General features: G+C 36.9%; 1 protein-coding gene across 1 annotated transcript; it reads left to right on the top strand.

Moving 5' to 3' along the window:
• Positions 1-651: 651 nt before the first annotated feature.
• gprc5bb (G protein-coupled receptor, class C, group 5, member Bb) lies at positions 652-18,365 on the top strand. Its single transcript, XM_073842753.1, has 4 exons — positions 652-1,270; positions 13,155-14,225; positions 15,423-15,529; positions 16,011-18,365. Exons 2-4 carry the CDS (start codon positions 13,157-13,159, stop codon positions 16,053-16,055), a joined length of 1,221 nt encoding a protein of 406 aa, XP_073698854.1. The 5' UTR covers positions 652-1,270; positions 13,155-13,156; the 3' UTR covers positions 16,056-18,365.
• Positions 18,366-18,440: the final 75 nt, after the last annotated feature.

The raw sequence follows: 18,440 nt of genomic DNA, 5'->3' as shown, positions 1-18,440 counted from the left end.
AAGAACGATCAATATTAGCCGGTTATACATTTTACAAAACACACCAGAATGGTCTTATGGCCACCTAAAACATTGAGCTCTCAAGGTTCTGCTGAATGAGTGCAGTTTAGCAAGTCATCTGAATGCAGCTTAACCAAATCGTCAGCAAGCACTAATCTTGAGTCCTACGTTACTGTGTGCTGACGCATATCTCTCTCTCTCTGTGTGTAACCAGGTTTTGTAGGCACTATTAGAATTGTCTGTCTCTAATTACATTTTACTTCTCAGATCCAATATTTGCACTGTACTGGTTACTGCTTAAATATTATAAATAATAGCACCTATAGCTTATGAAAGGCAAGGTGAGGAGACTCTTTGTAATACTCTGATGGCTCACTGCACCACTGGACAGGATTATCTGAAGGCTACTTAAAGACACACACACACACACACACACACACACACACACACACACACACACACGCACACACACTAATGACACGTATGACCTGAAGCACTGGGATCTTTATTACATAAGACTCCCTCAAGACATCACACGTAGACACACACCTGGTCGTGAGTGAGTGTGTGTGTGTGTGTGTGTGTGTGTGTGTGTGTGTGTGTGTGTGTGTGTGTGTGTGTGTAGCCTGTCAGCTGTCTATGACAGTGAGAGGTCTAACTGGAGATCTATAGGCCAGAAGTTTGACCGTCTGGATCATGATGAGAGTGAAGCATGATTGCTGAAGAGTTTGCTGTGGGTTATTTATAGGCTGTGCATCAGCAGCAGTAACAATGCTGCAAATGAAGCCCCTCAGAGAGAGAGATGCATGTGACAAGTGAGGATGGACTACAGCGGTCCAGTGAGGTCTATATTCAATCAGACGTGAATTTCACCCTCTACTGAACGCCGAGCCACGGAGGAAACCGCGCAGCAACAGCTCTCGCAGCAAGAGGAGATTTAACACTGTCGAAAAGAGGCTGGAAGAAAGGAGAAGCAGCGAAATCGAGAAATAAGGATGCTCTCTTACAGATGTAGTGTGTGGGTGTGAAGCTGTCTGTCGCACATCATTTGTTTTTCTGTCGCTGGTTTTCAACTATTAAGCACCGAGAGGAAAAAAGCGCGGCGTTCGGTTGCAATGCCACTGCAGGAGTTTGTGTTTTTCAGGATAATTCCCACACGATAAGAAGAGATTTGGATTGTGGGAATGCGTGCAGAAACTCTCCTGCACTAATACATACACGTCGACTAGTGCTTCAAGGCTTTATCCAAAATATAACCTGAGCTCATAAGGTGAGTAACACTTATTTGGTGTGCTTTAAACCCTTGTTTAGTTTCTCGTGATTTTGCCGTCTTTAGATAACTCCTATTTGAACACGACTGCTTGTGTTTATGTGTGTGTTTGTGTGCGTGCGTTTCTGGCTTCTCGTTCTTTATATAAATTGCGCGCAGCTCCATCTAGGCCAGCCCACGCGCGCCTCTGGTTGCCATAGCAACTGTCGAGGGGTTTATAAGGGGTAGAGGATGCGAGACAAACTCATCCTGCACTTGGCTTTAACAACTCGGTAGGGGAGGATGAGTAAATGCAGCTGCACAACTTAGTAGCCTAACCGTTATCAACCACGTAAATACCCAGCAAGCAATAGCCGTCATTTCAACGTCTGGGTTAAATATAGACCCGATATAGTCCGGCTATGTGTAACCCACAGCCCAAATAACATTTAATCTGGATAAATGTATTTTTTTTTTCCAAAATAACTTGTGAGATGTATAATATTCCATCATGTAAGCAAAGTCTACTGTGATTACAAGTTGTTTGGTTTACTTTATTTTACATGTTATATGTGTAGGCTGTGCGTAGCCACAATTTAGCTCGTATTCAGACCCGGCTATTGTAGCCCACTTTTAGTCAAAACTGATTAATTGTTGTTTTTTGCCAGGCAGTGCATGAAATGGTTGATATTCCATCTTATTACACGGCTCTTTGGAATGCTTGATTCTGATTGGTCAGTTGAGACATTTGCAGGTTCGTTCTTTTCAAATAATCACCGTTCCAAAGTAATAAGGCATAGCCGGTACTACTTGTATGTTTAAAATCCCTCCATGCCAACAAAGATTACCGTTTGGCGCCATCTTGTGACAAACACTGGACAACCACAATTAACAATGGAAAATTTCGACATTAATCTATTTAAATTGTCTTACTAACGTACATAGTTTGAAGGTTAGTCACGTGGTACTATATCGTTTCGCGGAAGGATAAAAATGTTAATTTAAAACAAATATGCCAATAAAAGGTTTCAAATTCATATTCATGTCCAGTTTTTTTCCTTATGTGGCAAGTAGCCGTGTAATAAGCGGGATAATGTACAGGCAGCCTGTAGTTATCGCAGAAATAAGCCCCTTCAGTGTGATACAATCACCTGATCACACTGTCGGGGCTTATTTCTGCGATAACTACCGGCTGCCTGTACATTATCCCTTACATGTTCGCATTGGTATGATATCTACAAGGTTCAATATGTCATTTCAAGACATGGTCGATCTGTTGTCACGATTTAGCTCCGAATTGGACGGGCTATAGACCTTTTTCCTGAGTAAACGATGAGCGCCGCCATTACGAATTCTAACGTCAGATTGAATGCTTTTCTGTTCCGGTTTCCATAGGAACCCATTCAAATAGCGTCCATCTGTTTTTAATGTAGCTAACGTCCGCTGCTTCGTGTCATCTACACACTCATTAAAGTGAGGCACTGACAACTGACGGTCATTGCGACATTGCCAAGTGATGGCGCTATGGAGCCATGTGCTTTTTAAAAACATTTTAATAGGTTTAACATTACTTTATTAGCTCGGAATATACCCTAATTTGACTAGAAACAATGCAGACCGGAAATGCAAAGCATTCTTTCAGTTAAGAGTCGGACTTACTTCCGTGTTCAGGAAAAAGGTCTATATGCAGTCTGCTTTAGCCCACCTGGCGAAATCAAGGCAATCTGGTCTACGTACGGCTTGGCTATAGCCCAGATTCAGACCAGCGATATAGTATAAGAATATTAGTCTTTGAAATGTCTTCGCTCAAACAGCTTAATGTTTTCTAGCTGTCACACATAAACATAACATTCATACACAATCTACGATAAAAAATCAAATCAAATGCAATTGCATTTCCCAACCGCTAGATGGCACAATCGAAACACTACTGACTGAGACATGTCTACTGGGACTACTGGCATTGCGCGACTAGATCACTTTCGCGATAAACATTTCCGCCAATTTATTTTACACAAGACAGCTGTCGGAGAGCAACGGGCGAGCAACAGTCTGAGTGAAAACCTTCACATTTCTACTTCGATCTTGTAAGTATGCGTGTTATTTTTGATATGTTCATTGTTTAAATTAGTTAGTTGTTATAATGTGTAGAAACCGTGACATTTTAACATTAACATTGCAGAGTACTATTTTTCTCCAAAAAGTTAACGTTACCTGCACGTGTTATTGCAAATGTATCTAAATTCAATGAATGTGGTAAGCATGAAACTATGAAACTTATCATTACTATTTTTTATTATTATAAAGATACCAATATATTGTTTTTAAATTAGAGTAATAAATAATAGTTTTTGATTTAAAGCAAATTTTTTAAGTACTTTACATAAAATTTAACAGCAGCATAGTGCAACATGAAAAGAAATGATAAAAAAAAAAATCCTTTCCAATTAATAAAAGGTAGTGGCAAACATATAGTCTTTAAACTTGTTTTTAAATACATTACAATATGCAGCATACATTCAGTTTTCAGTGAATTTGTTTCAGATATAAAACTGAATGCTGCTTCTCCATGTTTTGTTTTGACTTTGGAGAAAAGTAGCTGGCTACTGTCCCTGATGACCTGAGAGGTCTGCTCTGGATGGTTCATAGTGCATCAGAAGATTAGAAATTTACTTTGGCCTTAAAATGTTAATTTAATAACCAACTGTAGTTTTTTGATATGAATGTTTTGACAGACAGATAGCCAGTGTAAAAACCTCAGAACTGGAGTGATGTATTCCACTTTATTTGATTTAAAGACACTGTTTATTGCAAATTATCCAGCAATCAGTCAACAAAGTACAACAATTGAATATACAGAACACTTGTCAGTGACTACCATTAAATGTCTTGTTACCAACATTCATCAAAATATATTTTTTGTGTGTGTTCAACAGAAGAAAGCCATACAGGTTTGGAACCAAGTGAAAGTGAGTAAATGATTACATTTTATGTATTTATTTATTTTTTATAAGTGAACTACGCCTATAAGTATCTTTTTATGTTTATTAGAGTTATATGAGTAAGTGATAAAGAATGATTTATAGTGATAGTTCACTTTGAAATTAAATTTTGATATGTTTTAGCTTACCTTATGGGCATCCAAGATGTAGGTGTCTTTGTTTCCGCAGTAGTTTCAATTTTTATTTTTTTAGGTCAAACTGTTCTTGTCTGTCAGTCATATAATGCAGGTCTATGGTCACCACCTGAAAGAGCATGCACAGAGAAGTCCAAATTAAACAATTTCCAACCATAAGTACACACTGATGGCCTAAGACACAAAACGAGCGGTTTGTGTCAGAAAACGAACAGTATTTGTATCGTTTTTACCTCTTGTACACAGCCACGTCTAAGTGATCTGAGGGCGCGCGTGCTTCGGTGTGTGCGCGTTCTGGCTTAGTCTAAGTGCGCCGCTTGCGCAAACTAACACGGACGCGTCACACACCTGGAAGCACGCGAGCCCTCATATCACTTGGACGTGGCTGTGTACAAGAGGTAAAAACGATATAAATACTGTTCATTTTCTCACACAGACTGCTCGTTTCGTGTCTTAGGCCATTAATGTGTACTTACGATGGGGAATTGTTTAATTTGGACTTATCTGTGCATGGCCTTTTTAGGTGGTGACCATAGACCTGCATTATATGACTGACAGACAAGAATAGTTTGACCTAAAAAATCAAAGTTGAAACTACTGCGGAAACAAAGACACCTACATCTTGGACGTCCTTAAGGTAAGCTAAAACATACCAAAATTTAATTTCAAAGTGAACTATCCCTTTAAACTTGAGGGAAGAACTAAAGTAGAAATGTAAATAAAATCAGTTTTCACCTTCATTAGAATGATAATTTAAAAAATACTGTATTTCAGTTTCAAAACATGTTTTGACATGTCTTGGGATAACAGTGTTACATAATCAATTATAATGTTAATTTTATTTCCATATTCAGCAGTTATGGATCCCAAATATCTAAGAGAATGGCGTCGATTGAGAGATCGAGTTAATGCTCTCGCTGCATCAAGTAGCAGCTTGGACGAATATCTAGATTTGGATGTACAAGGAGATGTGTCTGTGGAGGGTACATCAGTGCTAGGAGATTTTTATCAAGCTCATATATGTAAGTTCAGTAATTTCACTAAAATGACAATTAATAGGTAATTTTCATTGCCATTTAAGTGAAATTACTGAACTTGCATATATGAGCTTGATAAAAATGAACATTCGAGAAGAAAATTTCAGATGTGTATATATGTATATGTATGTATGTGTGTGTATATAGCCTATATATATATATATATATATATATATATATATATATATATATATATATATATATATGCCTTGTACAGAATTGTTCAATACGCGTATCGTTACACCCCGTATTGCATCACCATTATGCGAGCAAAAATGTTCAATTATTGATATTAATTTATTTATAATATTGATATAAATTATTGTCTATATTGATATAAATTATATAGTCTCTATCTATATTCTGTTAACTCTATATTGGCCAGCTCTAGTGTGCATCCTTGCAAAAGTGATTGACTGTAATTAGTTAAATGACTGTCAACAATGCTTTTCTTGAGCAATAATTCTTTCCTTTTTCTCATTTGGCAGACGCAGTGATGACCAACTTTCCATCAGCTACGGAATGTGAAATAAAAAATGCAATTTCTAATCATTTCAAACAAGCACCAGGGAGGGCAGGGGGTGGGGGTTATGGATCTAAAGTAAACAGTTAATTCTTAAAAATTTTAATATCTTAATTTGTTTTACATATTTTTCCAATGTTTTATTTGTTCATTTTTATGTTTGAATGTTGTCTAAGTTGTTGTTGTCTATATAATTGTTCAAAATAAATCCCTTTATATTCAATTAGTTTGGATGGATTTTCATTTATGAGAACCTGGTATATTTGAGTGAAAAGAATCCTTATGCCTCATTTTGTTGTCTATTACATATGTAGTGTAATTGATGACTAGTCTATTCTTGGGCTATGGTTAGACGTCTATTAGATTTTCACTGACAGCCCAAAATCAGCCTTGTTTTAGCCTAGACCCATATTGCCTGTCTATTAGACGTATATATGTAGTCGTTTAATAGCGGTCTAATTGATGACTAGTCTATTCTTGGGCTATGGTTAGACGTCTATTAGATGTATATATGTAGTCATTCAATAGCTGTCTATTCTTGGGCTATGGTTAGACGTCTATTAGACGTATATATGTAGTCATTCAATAGCTGTCTATTCTTGGGCTATGTTTAGACGTCTATTAGATGTATATATGTAGTCATTCAATAGCTGTCTATTCTTGGGCTATGGTTAGACGTCTATTAGACGTATATATGTAGTCATTCAATAGCTTAGACGTCTATTCTTGGGCTATGGTTAGACGTCTATTAGATGTATATATGTAGTCATTCAATAGCTGTCTATTCTTGGGCTATGGTTAGACGTCTATTAGACGTATATATGTAGTCATTCAATAGCTGTCTATTCTTGGGCTATGTTTAGACGTCTATTAGACGTATATATGTAGTCATTCAATAGCTGTCTATTCTTGGGCTGTGTTTAGACGTCTATTAGACGTATATATGTAGTCATTCAATAGCTGTCTATTCTTGGGCTATGTTTAGACGTCTATTAGACGTATATATGTAGTCATTCAATAGCTTAGACGTCTATTCTTGGGCTATGTTTAGACGTCTATTAGACGTATATATGTAGTCATTCAATAGCTTAGACGTCTATTCTTGGGCTATGGTTAGACGTCTATTAGACGTATATATGTAGTCATTCAATAGCTTAGACGTCTATTAGACGTATATATGTAGTCATTCAATAGCTTAGACGTCTATTCTTGGGCTATGTTTAGACGTCTATTAGACGTATATATGTAGTCATTCAATAGCTTAGACATCTATTCTTGGGCTATGTTTAGACGTCTATTAGACGTATATATGTAGTCATTCAATAGCTTAGACGTCTATTCTTGGGCTATGTTTAGACGTCTATTAGACGTATATATGTAGTCATTCAATAGCTTAGACATCTATTCTTGGGCTATGTTTAGACGTCTATTAGACGTATATATGTAGTCATTCAATAGCTTAGACGTCTATTCTTGGGCTATGTTTAGACGTCTATTAGACGTATATATGTAGTCATTCAATAGCTGTCTATTCTTGGGCTATGGTTAGACGTCTATTAGACGTATATATGTAGTCATTCAATAGCTTAGACGTCTATTCTTGGGCTATGGTTAGACGTCTATTAGACGTATAGATGTAGTCATTCAATAGCTTAGACGTCTATTCTTGGCTATGTTTAGACGTCTATTAGACGTATATATGTAGTCATTCAATAGCTGTCTATTCTTGGGCTATGGTTAGACGTCTATTAGACGTATATATGTAGTCATTCAATAGCTTAGACGTCTATTCTTGGGCTATGTTTAGACGTCTATTAGACGTATACACGTAGTCATTCAATAGCTTAGACGTCTATTCTTGGCTATGTTTAGACGTCTATTAGACGTATATATGTAGTCATTCAATAGCTGTCTATTCTTGGGCTATGTTTAGACGTCTATTAGACGTATATATGTAGTCATTCAATAGCTTAGACGTCTATTCTTGGGCTATGGTTAGACGTCTATTAGACGTATATATTTAGTCATTCAATAGCTTAGACGTCTATTCTTGGGCTATGGTTAGACGTCTATTAGACGTATATATGTAGTCATTCAATAGCTTAGACGTCTATTCTTGGGCTATGTTTAGACGTCTATTAGACGTATATATGTAGTCATTCAATAGCTTAGACGTCTATTCTTGGGCTATGTTTAGACGTCTATTAGACGTATATATGTAGTCATTCAATAGCTTAGACGTCTATTCTTGGGCTATGGTTAGACGTCTATTAGACGTATATATGTAGTCATTCAATAGCTTAGACGTCTATTCTTGGGCTATGTTTAGACGTCTATTAGACGTATATATGTAGTCATTCAATAGCTGTCTATTCTTGGGCTATGGTTAGACGTCTATTAGACGTATATATGTAGTCATTCAATAGCTGTCTATTCTTGGGCTATGGTTAGACGTCTATTAGACGTATATATGTAGTCATTCAATAGCTTAGACGTCTATTCTTGGGCTATGGTTAGACGTCTATTAGACGTATATATGTAGTCATTCAATAGCTTAGACGTCTATTCTTGGGCTATGGTTAGACGTCTATTAGACGTATATATTTAGTCATTCAATAGCTTAGACGTCTATTCTTGGGCTATGGTTAGACGTCTATTAGACGTATATATGTAGTCATTCAATAGCTTAGACGTCTATTCTTGGGCTATGTTTAGACGTCTATTAGACGTATATATGTAGTCATTCAATAGCTTAGACGTCTATTCTTGGGCTATGTTTAGACGTCTATTAGACGTATATATGTAGTCATTCAATAGCTTAGACGTCTATTCTTGGGCTATGTTTAGACGTCTATTAGACGTATATATGTAGTCATTCAATAGCTTAGACGTCTATTCTTGGGCTATGTTTAGACGTCTATTAGACGTATATATGTAGTCATTCAATAGCTTAGACGTCTATTCTTGGGCTATGTTTAGACGTCTATTAGACGTATATATGTAGTCATTCAATAGCTTAGACGTCTATTCTTGGGCTATGTTTAGACGTCTATTAGACGTATATATGTAGTCATTCAATAGCTTAGACGTCTATTCTTGGGCTATGTTTAGACGTCTATTAGACGTATATATGTAGTCATTCAATAGCTTAGACGTCTATTCTTGGGCTATGGTTAGACGTCTATTAGACGTATATATTTAGTCATTCAATAGCTTAGACGTCTATTCTTGGGCTATGGTTAGACGTCTATTAGACGTATATATGTAGTCATTCAATAGCTTAGACGTCTATTCTTGGGCTATGTTTAGACGTCTATTAGACGTATATATGTAGTCATTCAATAGTTTAGACGTCTATTCTTGGGCTATGTTTAGACGTCTATTAGACGTATATATGTAGTCATTCAATAGCTTAGACGTCTATTCTTGGGCTATGTTTAGACGTCTATTAGACGTATATATGTAGTCATTCAATAGCTTAGACGTCTATTCTTGGGCTATGGTTAGACGTCTATTAGACGTATATATGTAGTCATTCAATAGCTTAGACGTCTATTCTTGGGCTATGTTTAGACGTCTATTAGACGTATATATGTAGTCATTCAATAGCTTAGACGTCTATTCTTGGGCTATGTTTAGACGTCTATTAGACGTATATATGTAGTCATTCAATAGCTTAGACGTCTATTCTTGGGCTATGTTTAGACGTCTATTAGACGTATATATGTAGTCATTCAATAGCTTAGACGTCTATTCTTGGGCTATGTTTAGACGTCTATTAGACGTATATATGTAGTCATTCAATAGCTTAGACGTCTATTCTTGGGCTATGTTTAGACGTCTATTAGACGTATATATGTAGTCATTCAATAGTTTAGACGTCTATTCTTGGGCTATGTTTAGACGTCTATTAGACGTATATATGTAGTCATTCAATAGCTTAGACGTCTATTCTTGGGCTATGTTTAGACGTCTATTAGACGTATATATGTAGTCATTCAATAGCTTAGACGTCTATTCTTGGGCTATGGTTAGACGTCTATTAGACGTATATATTTAGTCATTCAATAGCTTAGACGTCTATTCTTGGGCTATGGTTAGACGTCTATTAGACGTATATATTTAGTCATTCAATAGCTTAGACGTCTATTCTTGGGCTATGTTTAGACGTCTATTAGACGTATATATGTAGTCATTCAATAGCTTAGACGTCTATTCTTGGGCTATGTTTAGACGTCTATTAGACGTATATATGTAGTCATTCAATAGCTTAGACGTCTATTCTTGGGCTATGGTTAGACGTCTATTAGACGTATATATGTAGTCATTCAATAGCTTAGACGTCTATTCTTGGGCTATGGTTAGACGTCTATTAGACGTATATATGTAGTCATTCAATAGCTTAGACGTCTATTCTTGGGCTATGTTTAGACGTCTATTAGACGTATATATGTAGTCATTCAATAGCTGTCTATTCTTGGGCTATGTTTAGACGTCTATTAGACGTATATATGTAGTCATTCAATAGCTTAGACGTCTATTAGACGCGAAATTGCTTGCTGGGTAACAGATAACAAAACAGTTCATAAAAGTGAAATGTGCTAAAATTCCATTCCGTTCTTTTCCAAAAAATATTTAATAGCCAAATTCCACCAGAGAAGCTGCTGTTGCTATGGAAATGGAACTTACAGCTAGAAGTCTGCCAACTTACACTCTGTAAATCAGTTGTATTATGTTGTCGCTTTTTTGACTTCATCTGACTTCATGCACTGTTTGCAAGGCATTACGCAAAGAGTAGTGTATAAAGAATAGAGGGTTTGCACTTATGGTCATTTACCCAGATGCTTGGCCATATTAACAACAGCATGGATTGCACGGTTAATATACTACTGAATACGTTAGTAATTTATGCTGTCTAAACCATGGGGAAAATATGTGGAAGCTGCTAATTCATATAGAGAACTTAGTAAGCTGGAAAGGACGCAGTATTCTGACAAACTAAAGTATATAGGTTGTAAATATACGTATGAGCAGTATTAATTAAGATACTAGACTATATTTCACCTACCTGACTGGAAATGATAAGAACAAATGCAAATGTTGTCGAGATTCTTGCCCTGAAAAATCCTGGTTCAGTTTGGCCAACTGCAAATGCCTTTTGTTCCTCAGACAGTTTTTGCACTCTTCTCCTTGATTTGTTATAATTTTTGGCAGTCGATTAGTACAGGCCAAAACATGACAATAATTCTGTGCTAGTGTCCTAGTAACAGATTCTCAAACGAGTTATCCATCTGGAAATGGTTGGATTAAATTGTTGTTGTTAGCTAATTGCAGCTAATTGCAGAAATGGAAACAAGGCTGGGAGGGATACAGTGCGTTCATTGGATTGTGCTGCTGTTTAACAACATACCAACCAAAATAATGATGAAATCTCTTTCAAAAACTCAATAAAACTGTTTTGAAAGTTGTGAGTTGTGAAAATTAGTAGGTGCCATTTTTAAGACCATATCCTGGACCACAAAACCAGTCATAAGGGTCCATTTATTTATATATTAAATCTGAATAAATAAGCTTTCAACCAATGAGTTTCAAGATACAATAACATTGCACAGCATCTTGTTTTAAAAACCGACTAAATTTAAATTACTTAAAATTTCAGAAGTTGTCTTGGTTTGTGTTTTCACAACGCATCATTAAACGGCCATATTGGCAGCACTGAACTTAACTGAACGAAACTCCCATATTTTCCTGATTATTACTGCTGAAATTGGTCAATTATTGTCATGTTTTATGCTGTACTAATTGGTCAGACCGGGAAAAACACATGGAATGCTATAGACTGCTAAAAGTTATAACAAATCAAGGAGAAGAGGAACAAAAGGCATTTGTGGTTGGCCAAACTGAACCAGGATTTCCAGGGCAAGAATCTTGACAATCATGTTTGTTCTTATCATTTCCAGTCAGGTAGGTGAAATATTAGGCTAATATCTTAATTAATACTGCTCATACGTATCTTTACCACCTATTAACTTTGTACCTTTCCTGCTTACTATGTCCTTCTCTATATGATTTAACAGCTTCCATGCGTTATTTACAAGGTTTAGACAGCATAACATTAGACATTAGCAGAACTATGTATTCAGTAGTACATTACCATCCCATCAATGCTGTTGTTTACATATCGCCAATATGGCCGCGCACCCGGGTAACTGACCAAATCGTGGCGTATGTGCAAACCCTGTATTTGCTTAAAGGGGTCATCAGATGCTTATTTTTCACAAGTTCATAAGATTCTTTAGGGTCTTAATGAAAAGTCTCTAATATACTTTGGTTAAAAATTTTTAATAGTAGTGTAAAAAAACACCCTTTTACCTCAGCTCTGCAAAATTTCAGCTCATTTTAAGACATGGCCCCTTGTGAGCTCTGCTCGCCCCGCCCCTCTCTAGGATTATGTTTACTTTAGCCGCATTTAGCCACGTTTATTGGCGAAACTTGCCAACAAGCACATTATTAAGAAAGGCCATTTGCAAAGATGCATAAAAAAACCCTTAAACTCAGTTCTGCTGTGGGTGAAGCTGCATCACGAATGATTCGCACGAACATAGATGCATATGTAGATCTTAAGCGGCTCAGATGTCGGGAATAAGTGACGACTGCTATGTTCATTATTACATCCAACAACAGAACACCTCAATTGCTCAATTATTCTTCCTCTGCTCCTGAGTCGACACAATGGCAATCGTATTTGGACAAATGATCTGATTTTAAAAAGGGGATATCACTTTTAAAGATTAAAAAAATACCACTGGGTGGATTTTTATCATTGTAGGGTGGTTGTGTACACAAACTACCAACACACATGAATGTTCAAACAACATGTAAAAGTTAGTTTTGCACCCGATGACCCCTTTAATATTGCTGTTTTTTTAATCTAAAGTGCCTTGTTAGTTAATGACTTTATCTAAAGTTTAGCAAAAGCATCATCTGAAGTCTACATGCATAAAACAACAGTTGCAGTGCAGATGCACAGGCAACTTGCTCTCGAAGGCTCACAGGTTTTTTTAAAATTTCAGTTTTGACAACACTAGTATGCGCATACTACTCTGGTGACGGAATTTGCACCACGCGCACTGTATGCATAAAAAGTATACTTGTGGCTTTACACGGAAAAATGGAAATAATACATTTTTTTGTATCTTTCTCTTACAGCCATGGCTCTAAGGCCCACCCTCATCTTTATTCTATTTCTGATTGGTTGCTGCTCTCCTGAGGACCCGCCCAAGATTGTGGCCCCGCCCCCTCCTCATGGGTGTGGCGCTACAGTGGACCTTCCCTACAGAGTTTTGTGCGATCTGGAGTCCGTGTGGGGCGTGGTGCTGGAGGCCATAGCATGTGGCGGTACCGTATCCGCTCTGATACTGGCTGTAGTTCTTTTGGCTAAGCTAAAAACAGTAACGGAACCGGAGAAGCGATGCGGTGTCGGTCCCCTCCTCCTCCTACTGGCCGGAACGATGGGTCTCTTCAGCCTATCGCTGGTCTTCTTGGTGGGGCGTGGCGAGGAGCTCTGCTTGGTGCGCCGTGGCCTGTGGGGAGCGCTGTTTGCGATGTGTTTTTCCTGTTTGCTGGTGCAGGGAGTGCGGCTGAAGAAGCTGGCCGGAGGGAGGCGGAGCCCAGCGGGCAGCTCTCTCGCTGGATTGGCGTTCGCGCTCACGCTGGTTCAAGGCATCATTGCTGGAGAGTGGCTGCTGCTTACGGTGGTTCGCGAGGGACATGCAGCCTGCGATTACCTGCCTTTAGACTTTGTGTTGGTGTGTAGCTATGCTCTAGCGTTGTTACTAGCGGCCAGCATGCTGTCGTTGGTTGTGGTGTTGTGTGGAGGGAGCAACAGAGAGGAGTCGAGCAGGATGAGGATGAAGTGGAGGTGCAACGCCGTCTGGCTTTTCCTCTCATGTCTGTCATCACTTCTCCTCTGGGTCGCTTGGCTCGGTTTCTATCTGTACGGCGATGCTGGCATCACGACTGTGGCGAAGGATTGGGATGAACCGGCATTAGCTGTTGCGTTGGTGACCGAGGGTTGGGTGCTGTTGTTATTTCACGCAATCCCGGAAACGCACCTGTGCTTGAGTCCGTCCGGTCAGAGGAACGCAGACACTGGCCAGAGCTTCTACGACACCCCTCAGCCCCCAGCGGCACAAAGTTACCATGATGACGAGCGGCCAACCAATCCCAGAGCTCCGTTCGCAGAGAGTCAGGCATACACTGTAGAGGAGCACAGTGCTGGTAGGTTGTCACACAAAAAATGTGCGATGGTTGTAAAAATGAAACCTAAAAATAACCATTAGGGAATGTTCTGTTTAAGTTTTCTGTAGGTTGTTACAAAAACCTTCCTGCAACATTCTGTGAAGGTTAGCTTATGGTTATAGAAATGTTTCTAGAATGCTATTATTTGGTTCCACCAAATAGCAGTGCCTCAGTTTATGCCTCATTTGCAGTACAAAAATAAAACATAAATATAAATTTATAAATCACTAGTTTTTCTAAAGACACTTTGTCCAACAGCGACACCAGTGGGTAAAGTTACAGCAGGAGTCTGCATCTCTCTCGCCTCCCCTGAGCCCATTAAGTTTGAACAGATCTCCTAAAGCATGCAGTGAGTTTGGTGGGGGATAACTGAGAATAAATGCCTCCATGGCGATATGATTGGATATGACTGGTTATTATCGGCTGTGATTGGTTAATGCCATAAATAAATGTAAACTTTTGTACAGAATGAAAATGTGTACACTTTTTAATGTAGTACTGCCCTTCAAAAGCTACAGAAGATACTTACGTTTCCCAAAAGAAAAAATTATTTAAATTTACCCCCCCAGCTCTTAATACATGTTTTTTCCTCCTGGAGCATCAGTGAGTGTTTGAACCTTTTATAATAGTTGCATATGAGTCTCTCAGTTGTCCTCAGAGTGAAAAGATGGATCTCAAAATCATGCAGTCATTGTTGTAAAAGGCATACGCAAAAATACTGAAAAACCAAAGAAGGTATTTTTCTGAAGAACAGCAGACAGTTTAACTGTTCAGGACAAACATAGGAATCATGAACAACTATCACTAAATAAAAAAAACAGAGCTGTGGATCATTCAGGTAACAACACAGTATTAAGAATCAAGTGTTTGTAAACTTTTGAACAGGGTCAATTTTATAAATTCAACTCTTTTATTTTCTCTTGTGGACTATATGTAAACGTCTTTTATGTGAAATATCTTATTCAGGTCAGTACTAAATTTAAAATAGAACACATTTTGTATGATCCTCTTATTTTGGTAAAATAATTAACATTTTGCAGATACTGCAAGGTGTATGCAAACCTTTGACTTCAACTGTACAGATTTTATTTTAATTAAATATATACAATTAGTTTTCCTTTGTTTTATATAAAAAAACATGCAATATATTATACATATATTTTTATATTTTTGCAGTTCTACAGACTGGAGGTTATCATAACGGATTGATACGTCCCGCTGTGCCGTTCCGGAGTCACGTTTACCAGCCCACTGAGATGGCTCTGCTCATGAACGCAGGACCGGTCAGTAACAATACGGTCAATAATTAATGTGACCCTGGACCACAAAACCAGTCATAAGGGTCATTTTTTTATTAAGATGAGATTTATACATCATCTGAAAGCTGAATACTAATCTTTGCATTGATAGGACAATATTTGGCAGAGATACAACTATTGGAAAATCTGAAATCTGAGGGTGCAAAAAAAATCTAAATATTGAGAAAATCACTTTTAAAGTTGGCCAGATTAAGTTTTTAGCAATGCATATTACTAATAAAAAATTAAATGCATGGAGCATGATTTTTTTTTTTCCTTTACTTAATATCCTAATGATTTTTGGCATAAAAGAAAAATCGATAATTTTGACCCCTTACAATATATGTTTGGCTATTGCTACTAATATACCCGTTAAGACTGGTTTTGTGCTCCAGGGTGACATATATTACCTAATGCTTTAATGACTAAGTTTCACACACAATTTACCTCACACTTTATCTTCCAGATCCCAACCGCCCCTCCAAACTTCACAGGGAGGCATTTGTGGTGAGAGCATCTACCAAGGCAATAATGTACTCTTCTGCCCCCAGAAAGGATTGACTTCGGCTGACTTCACAGGGTCAAAAGGCACTTTATTAAGGTTCCATGTTAATCATTTGGAAATGCTCCTCTAATAAAAGAGCTGGTTTAATTCAAAGGACATTTTCAACATGGGAGCAGGCTAATTTTGCACATGCTTAATACAAAATGAAGAACGTGCTACATATTCGATATCACTCTGGTGATGTCTGTTTAGATGATATGAATCAGACAAATCATACTGATGAGGACCTGGAAGAATTTACATAAACAGTGATGTGTGAAAGGAGAGGGAGTGTTAAGGTCAACATGAAATGCTGGTAACAGACCTGTTTACTTACATAACATGATGCATGTCTGATCGCGAGAGAATGTTATTCATTCATTTATTCAATGTGAATTGATTGAGTCTTTTTTGGACAATAGGGGGAAAAAAGTATATTATTCCAGTCATAGATGACTTATTCAAAACCTGACCAGAAATGTGTGTTAAGGAAGTAGAACGGATTTGTTAGTGTCATGTTGACCTTAAAGGGAGACACTGCAGGTGAATAGGGTAAATAAAATTAACTAATAGTTATCACTTTCCCTATCCAGTTGATTAATTAGATTGATAATTGCAAACATTTTTTGTATTACAAGTTTTCTAAAATGTTAGGTGTAAATATGCAAATGAGCCATTATTTAATTAAATATGCACTAATTTGCATAATTTCTAGTACAGAAATCTAAACACTGGATAAAGGTAGTTTAAAAACTTTTTTTTTTTACATATTAGAGTCAAATGTTTTTACAGAGAGGATTTTGGGTATCTCATATTGTCGCTCCATAATTAAGAAAAAACTTAGAACAGACAGAAAACATATTTTTACAGTTTTTAGGGGAATAAAATGTATAAAATCAAACAAATATACACTACCGGTCAAAAGTTTGGGGTCAGTAAAAAATTTTTTTGAAAGAAATTAATACTTTTATTCACCAAGGGTGTGTTAAATTGATAAAAGGTGATAGCAAATACTTACATTGTTTGAAAATATTTATATTTTGAATAAATGCTGTTCTTTTGAGCTTTTTATTCATCAAAGAATCCTGAAAAAATATCACAATTTCTAAATAAATACTTTGCAGGGCAACTGTTGCAATATATATAATCCAATATAGATCATTCTAATAATAAATCAGTGTATTAGAATGATTTCTGAAGGATCACGTGACACTTAAGACTGAAGTAATGGCTGATGAAAATTCAGCTTTGCATCACAAATAAAATCTTAAAGTATATTACAATAGAAACCATTATTTTATTTTTTTGTAATAACATTTCGCAATATTACAGTTTTTTATATATATTTTTTTTTATTAAATAAATGCAGCACTGATGAGCATAAGAGACTTTCTTTAAAAACATTACAACTCTTACTGACCCCAAACATTTGACCGGTAGTGTATATGAACAAATCCCTCTGTAAAAACCTTCAGAACACATACAGGAATAAAAATGTAAAGTTTGGTGTGTAAGTGCTACTGAAGTAGAGATTTATGGCTTAACTGTATTATAATTATTACAATTACAATTATTACAATATATTAAAAACTCATTTTGAGAAAACAGCCTTTAAATATATGTATTGTAATTGAAATCTATTGACACAAATAGATCTAGTGCTATAAAAGGAACATGTATTTAAAGTGTTTTCTTTCCGCTAGTCTGAAAAAACACTTTATGAAATACCAAAAATCTCAAACTTGACAGTTGCATGAAAAAAAAAAAAAAAAACAGTTTTGGCTGCAGTGTCTCCCCTTAAAGAAAGATTGTGAGAGATTAACTAATTTAGCCTTAGAAAATCTTCTGCCTGCATTCCACTTTAAATATATAGTCTAAATCGATCACTCTGAAATTTATTAAAACGTATTGCATTTATTTAAGCAGTTTTGTATTCAATTGTTGACCTGCTATCTTCTTTTTAAACCTTTTTGATATCACGTTGGATGTTTTCTCCAAAGTTTGCACGCTTGTTAGTCTTTATGATGCAGTTGATGGTATTCATCTATAAATCCAATGCCGTGTTTGATCTTGTAAGGCAATACTGTGTGATAAACGTGTCTGGAAGCTGCTGTGACGGTGCTACTATGAGACATTTCAACAGGGTCAGTGGAAACGGCTGAATTCGTTCTTTATTCTGCTCGTGATGTTCAGATATATCGCACAGAATCGTTGTATTTTTCCCTATACTTGATGTCTATATTTGAAACAAAATCTAATAAACATTCCTACAGTGTTTTCAAAGCGTCTCTTGTCGCTCTTTGCGTACCGCGTCATGCGTTCGCTCACAGTTGCCAAGGACGCGTAGAGGCG

This window comes from Garra rufa, chromosome 6, assembly GCF_049309525.1.
Source record: "Garra rufa chromosome 6, GarRuf1.0, whole genome shotgun sequence".
NCBI lineage: Eukaryota > Metazoa > Chordata > Actinopteri > Cypriniformes > Cyprinidae > Garra > Garra rufa.
The sequence above is the reverse complement of the archived record's forward strand: the minus strand, read 5'-3'. Positions and strand labels throughout refer to the sequence as shown.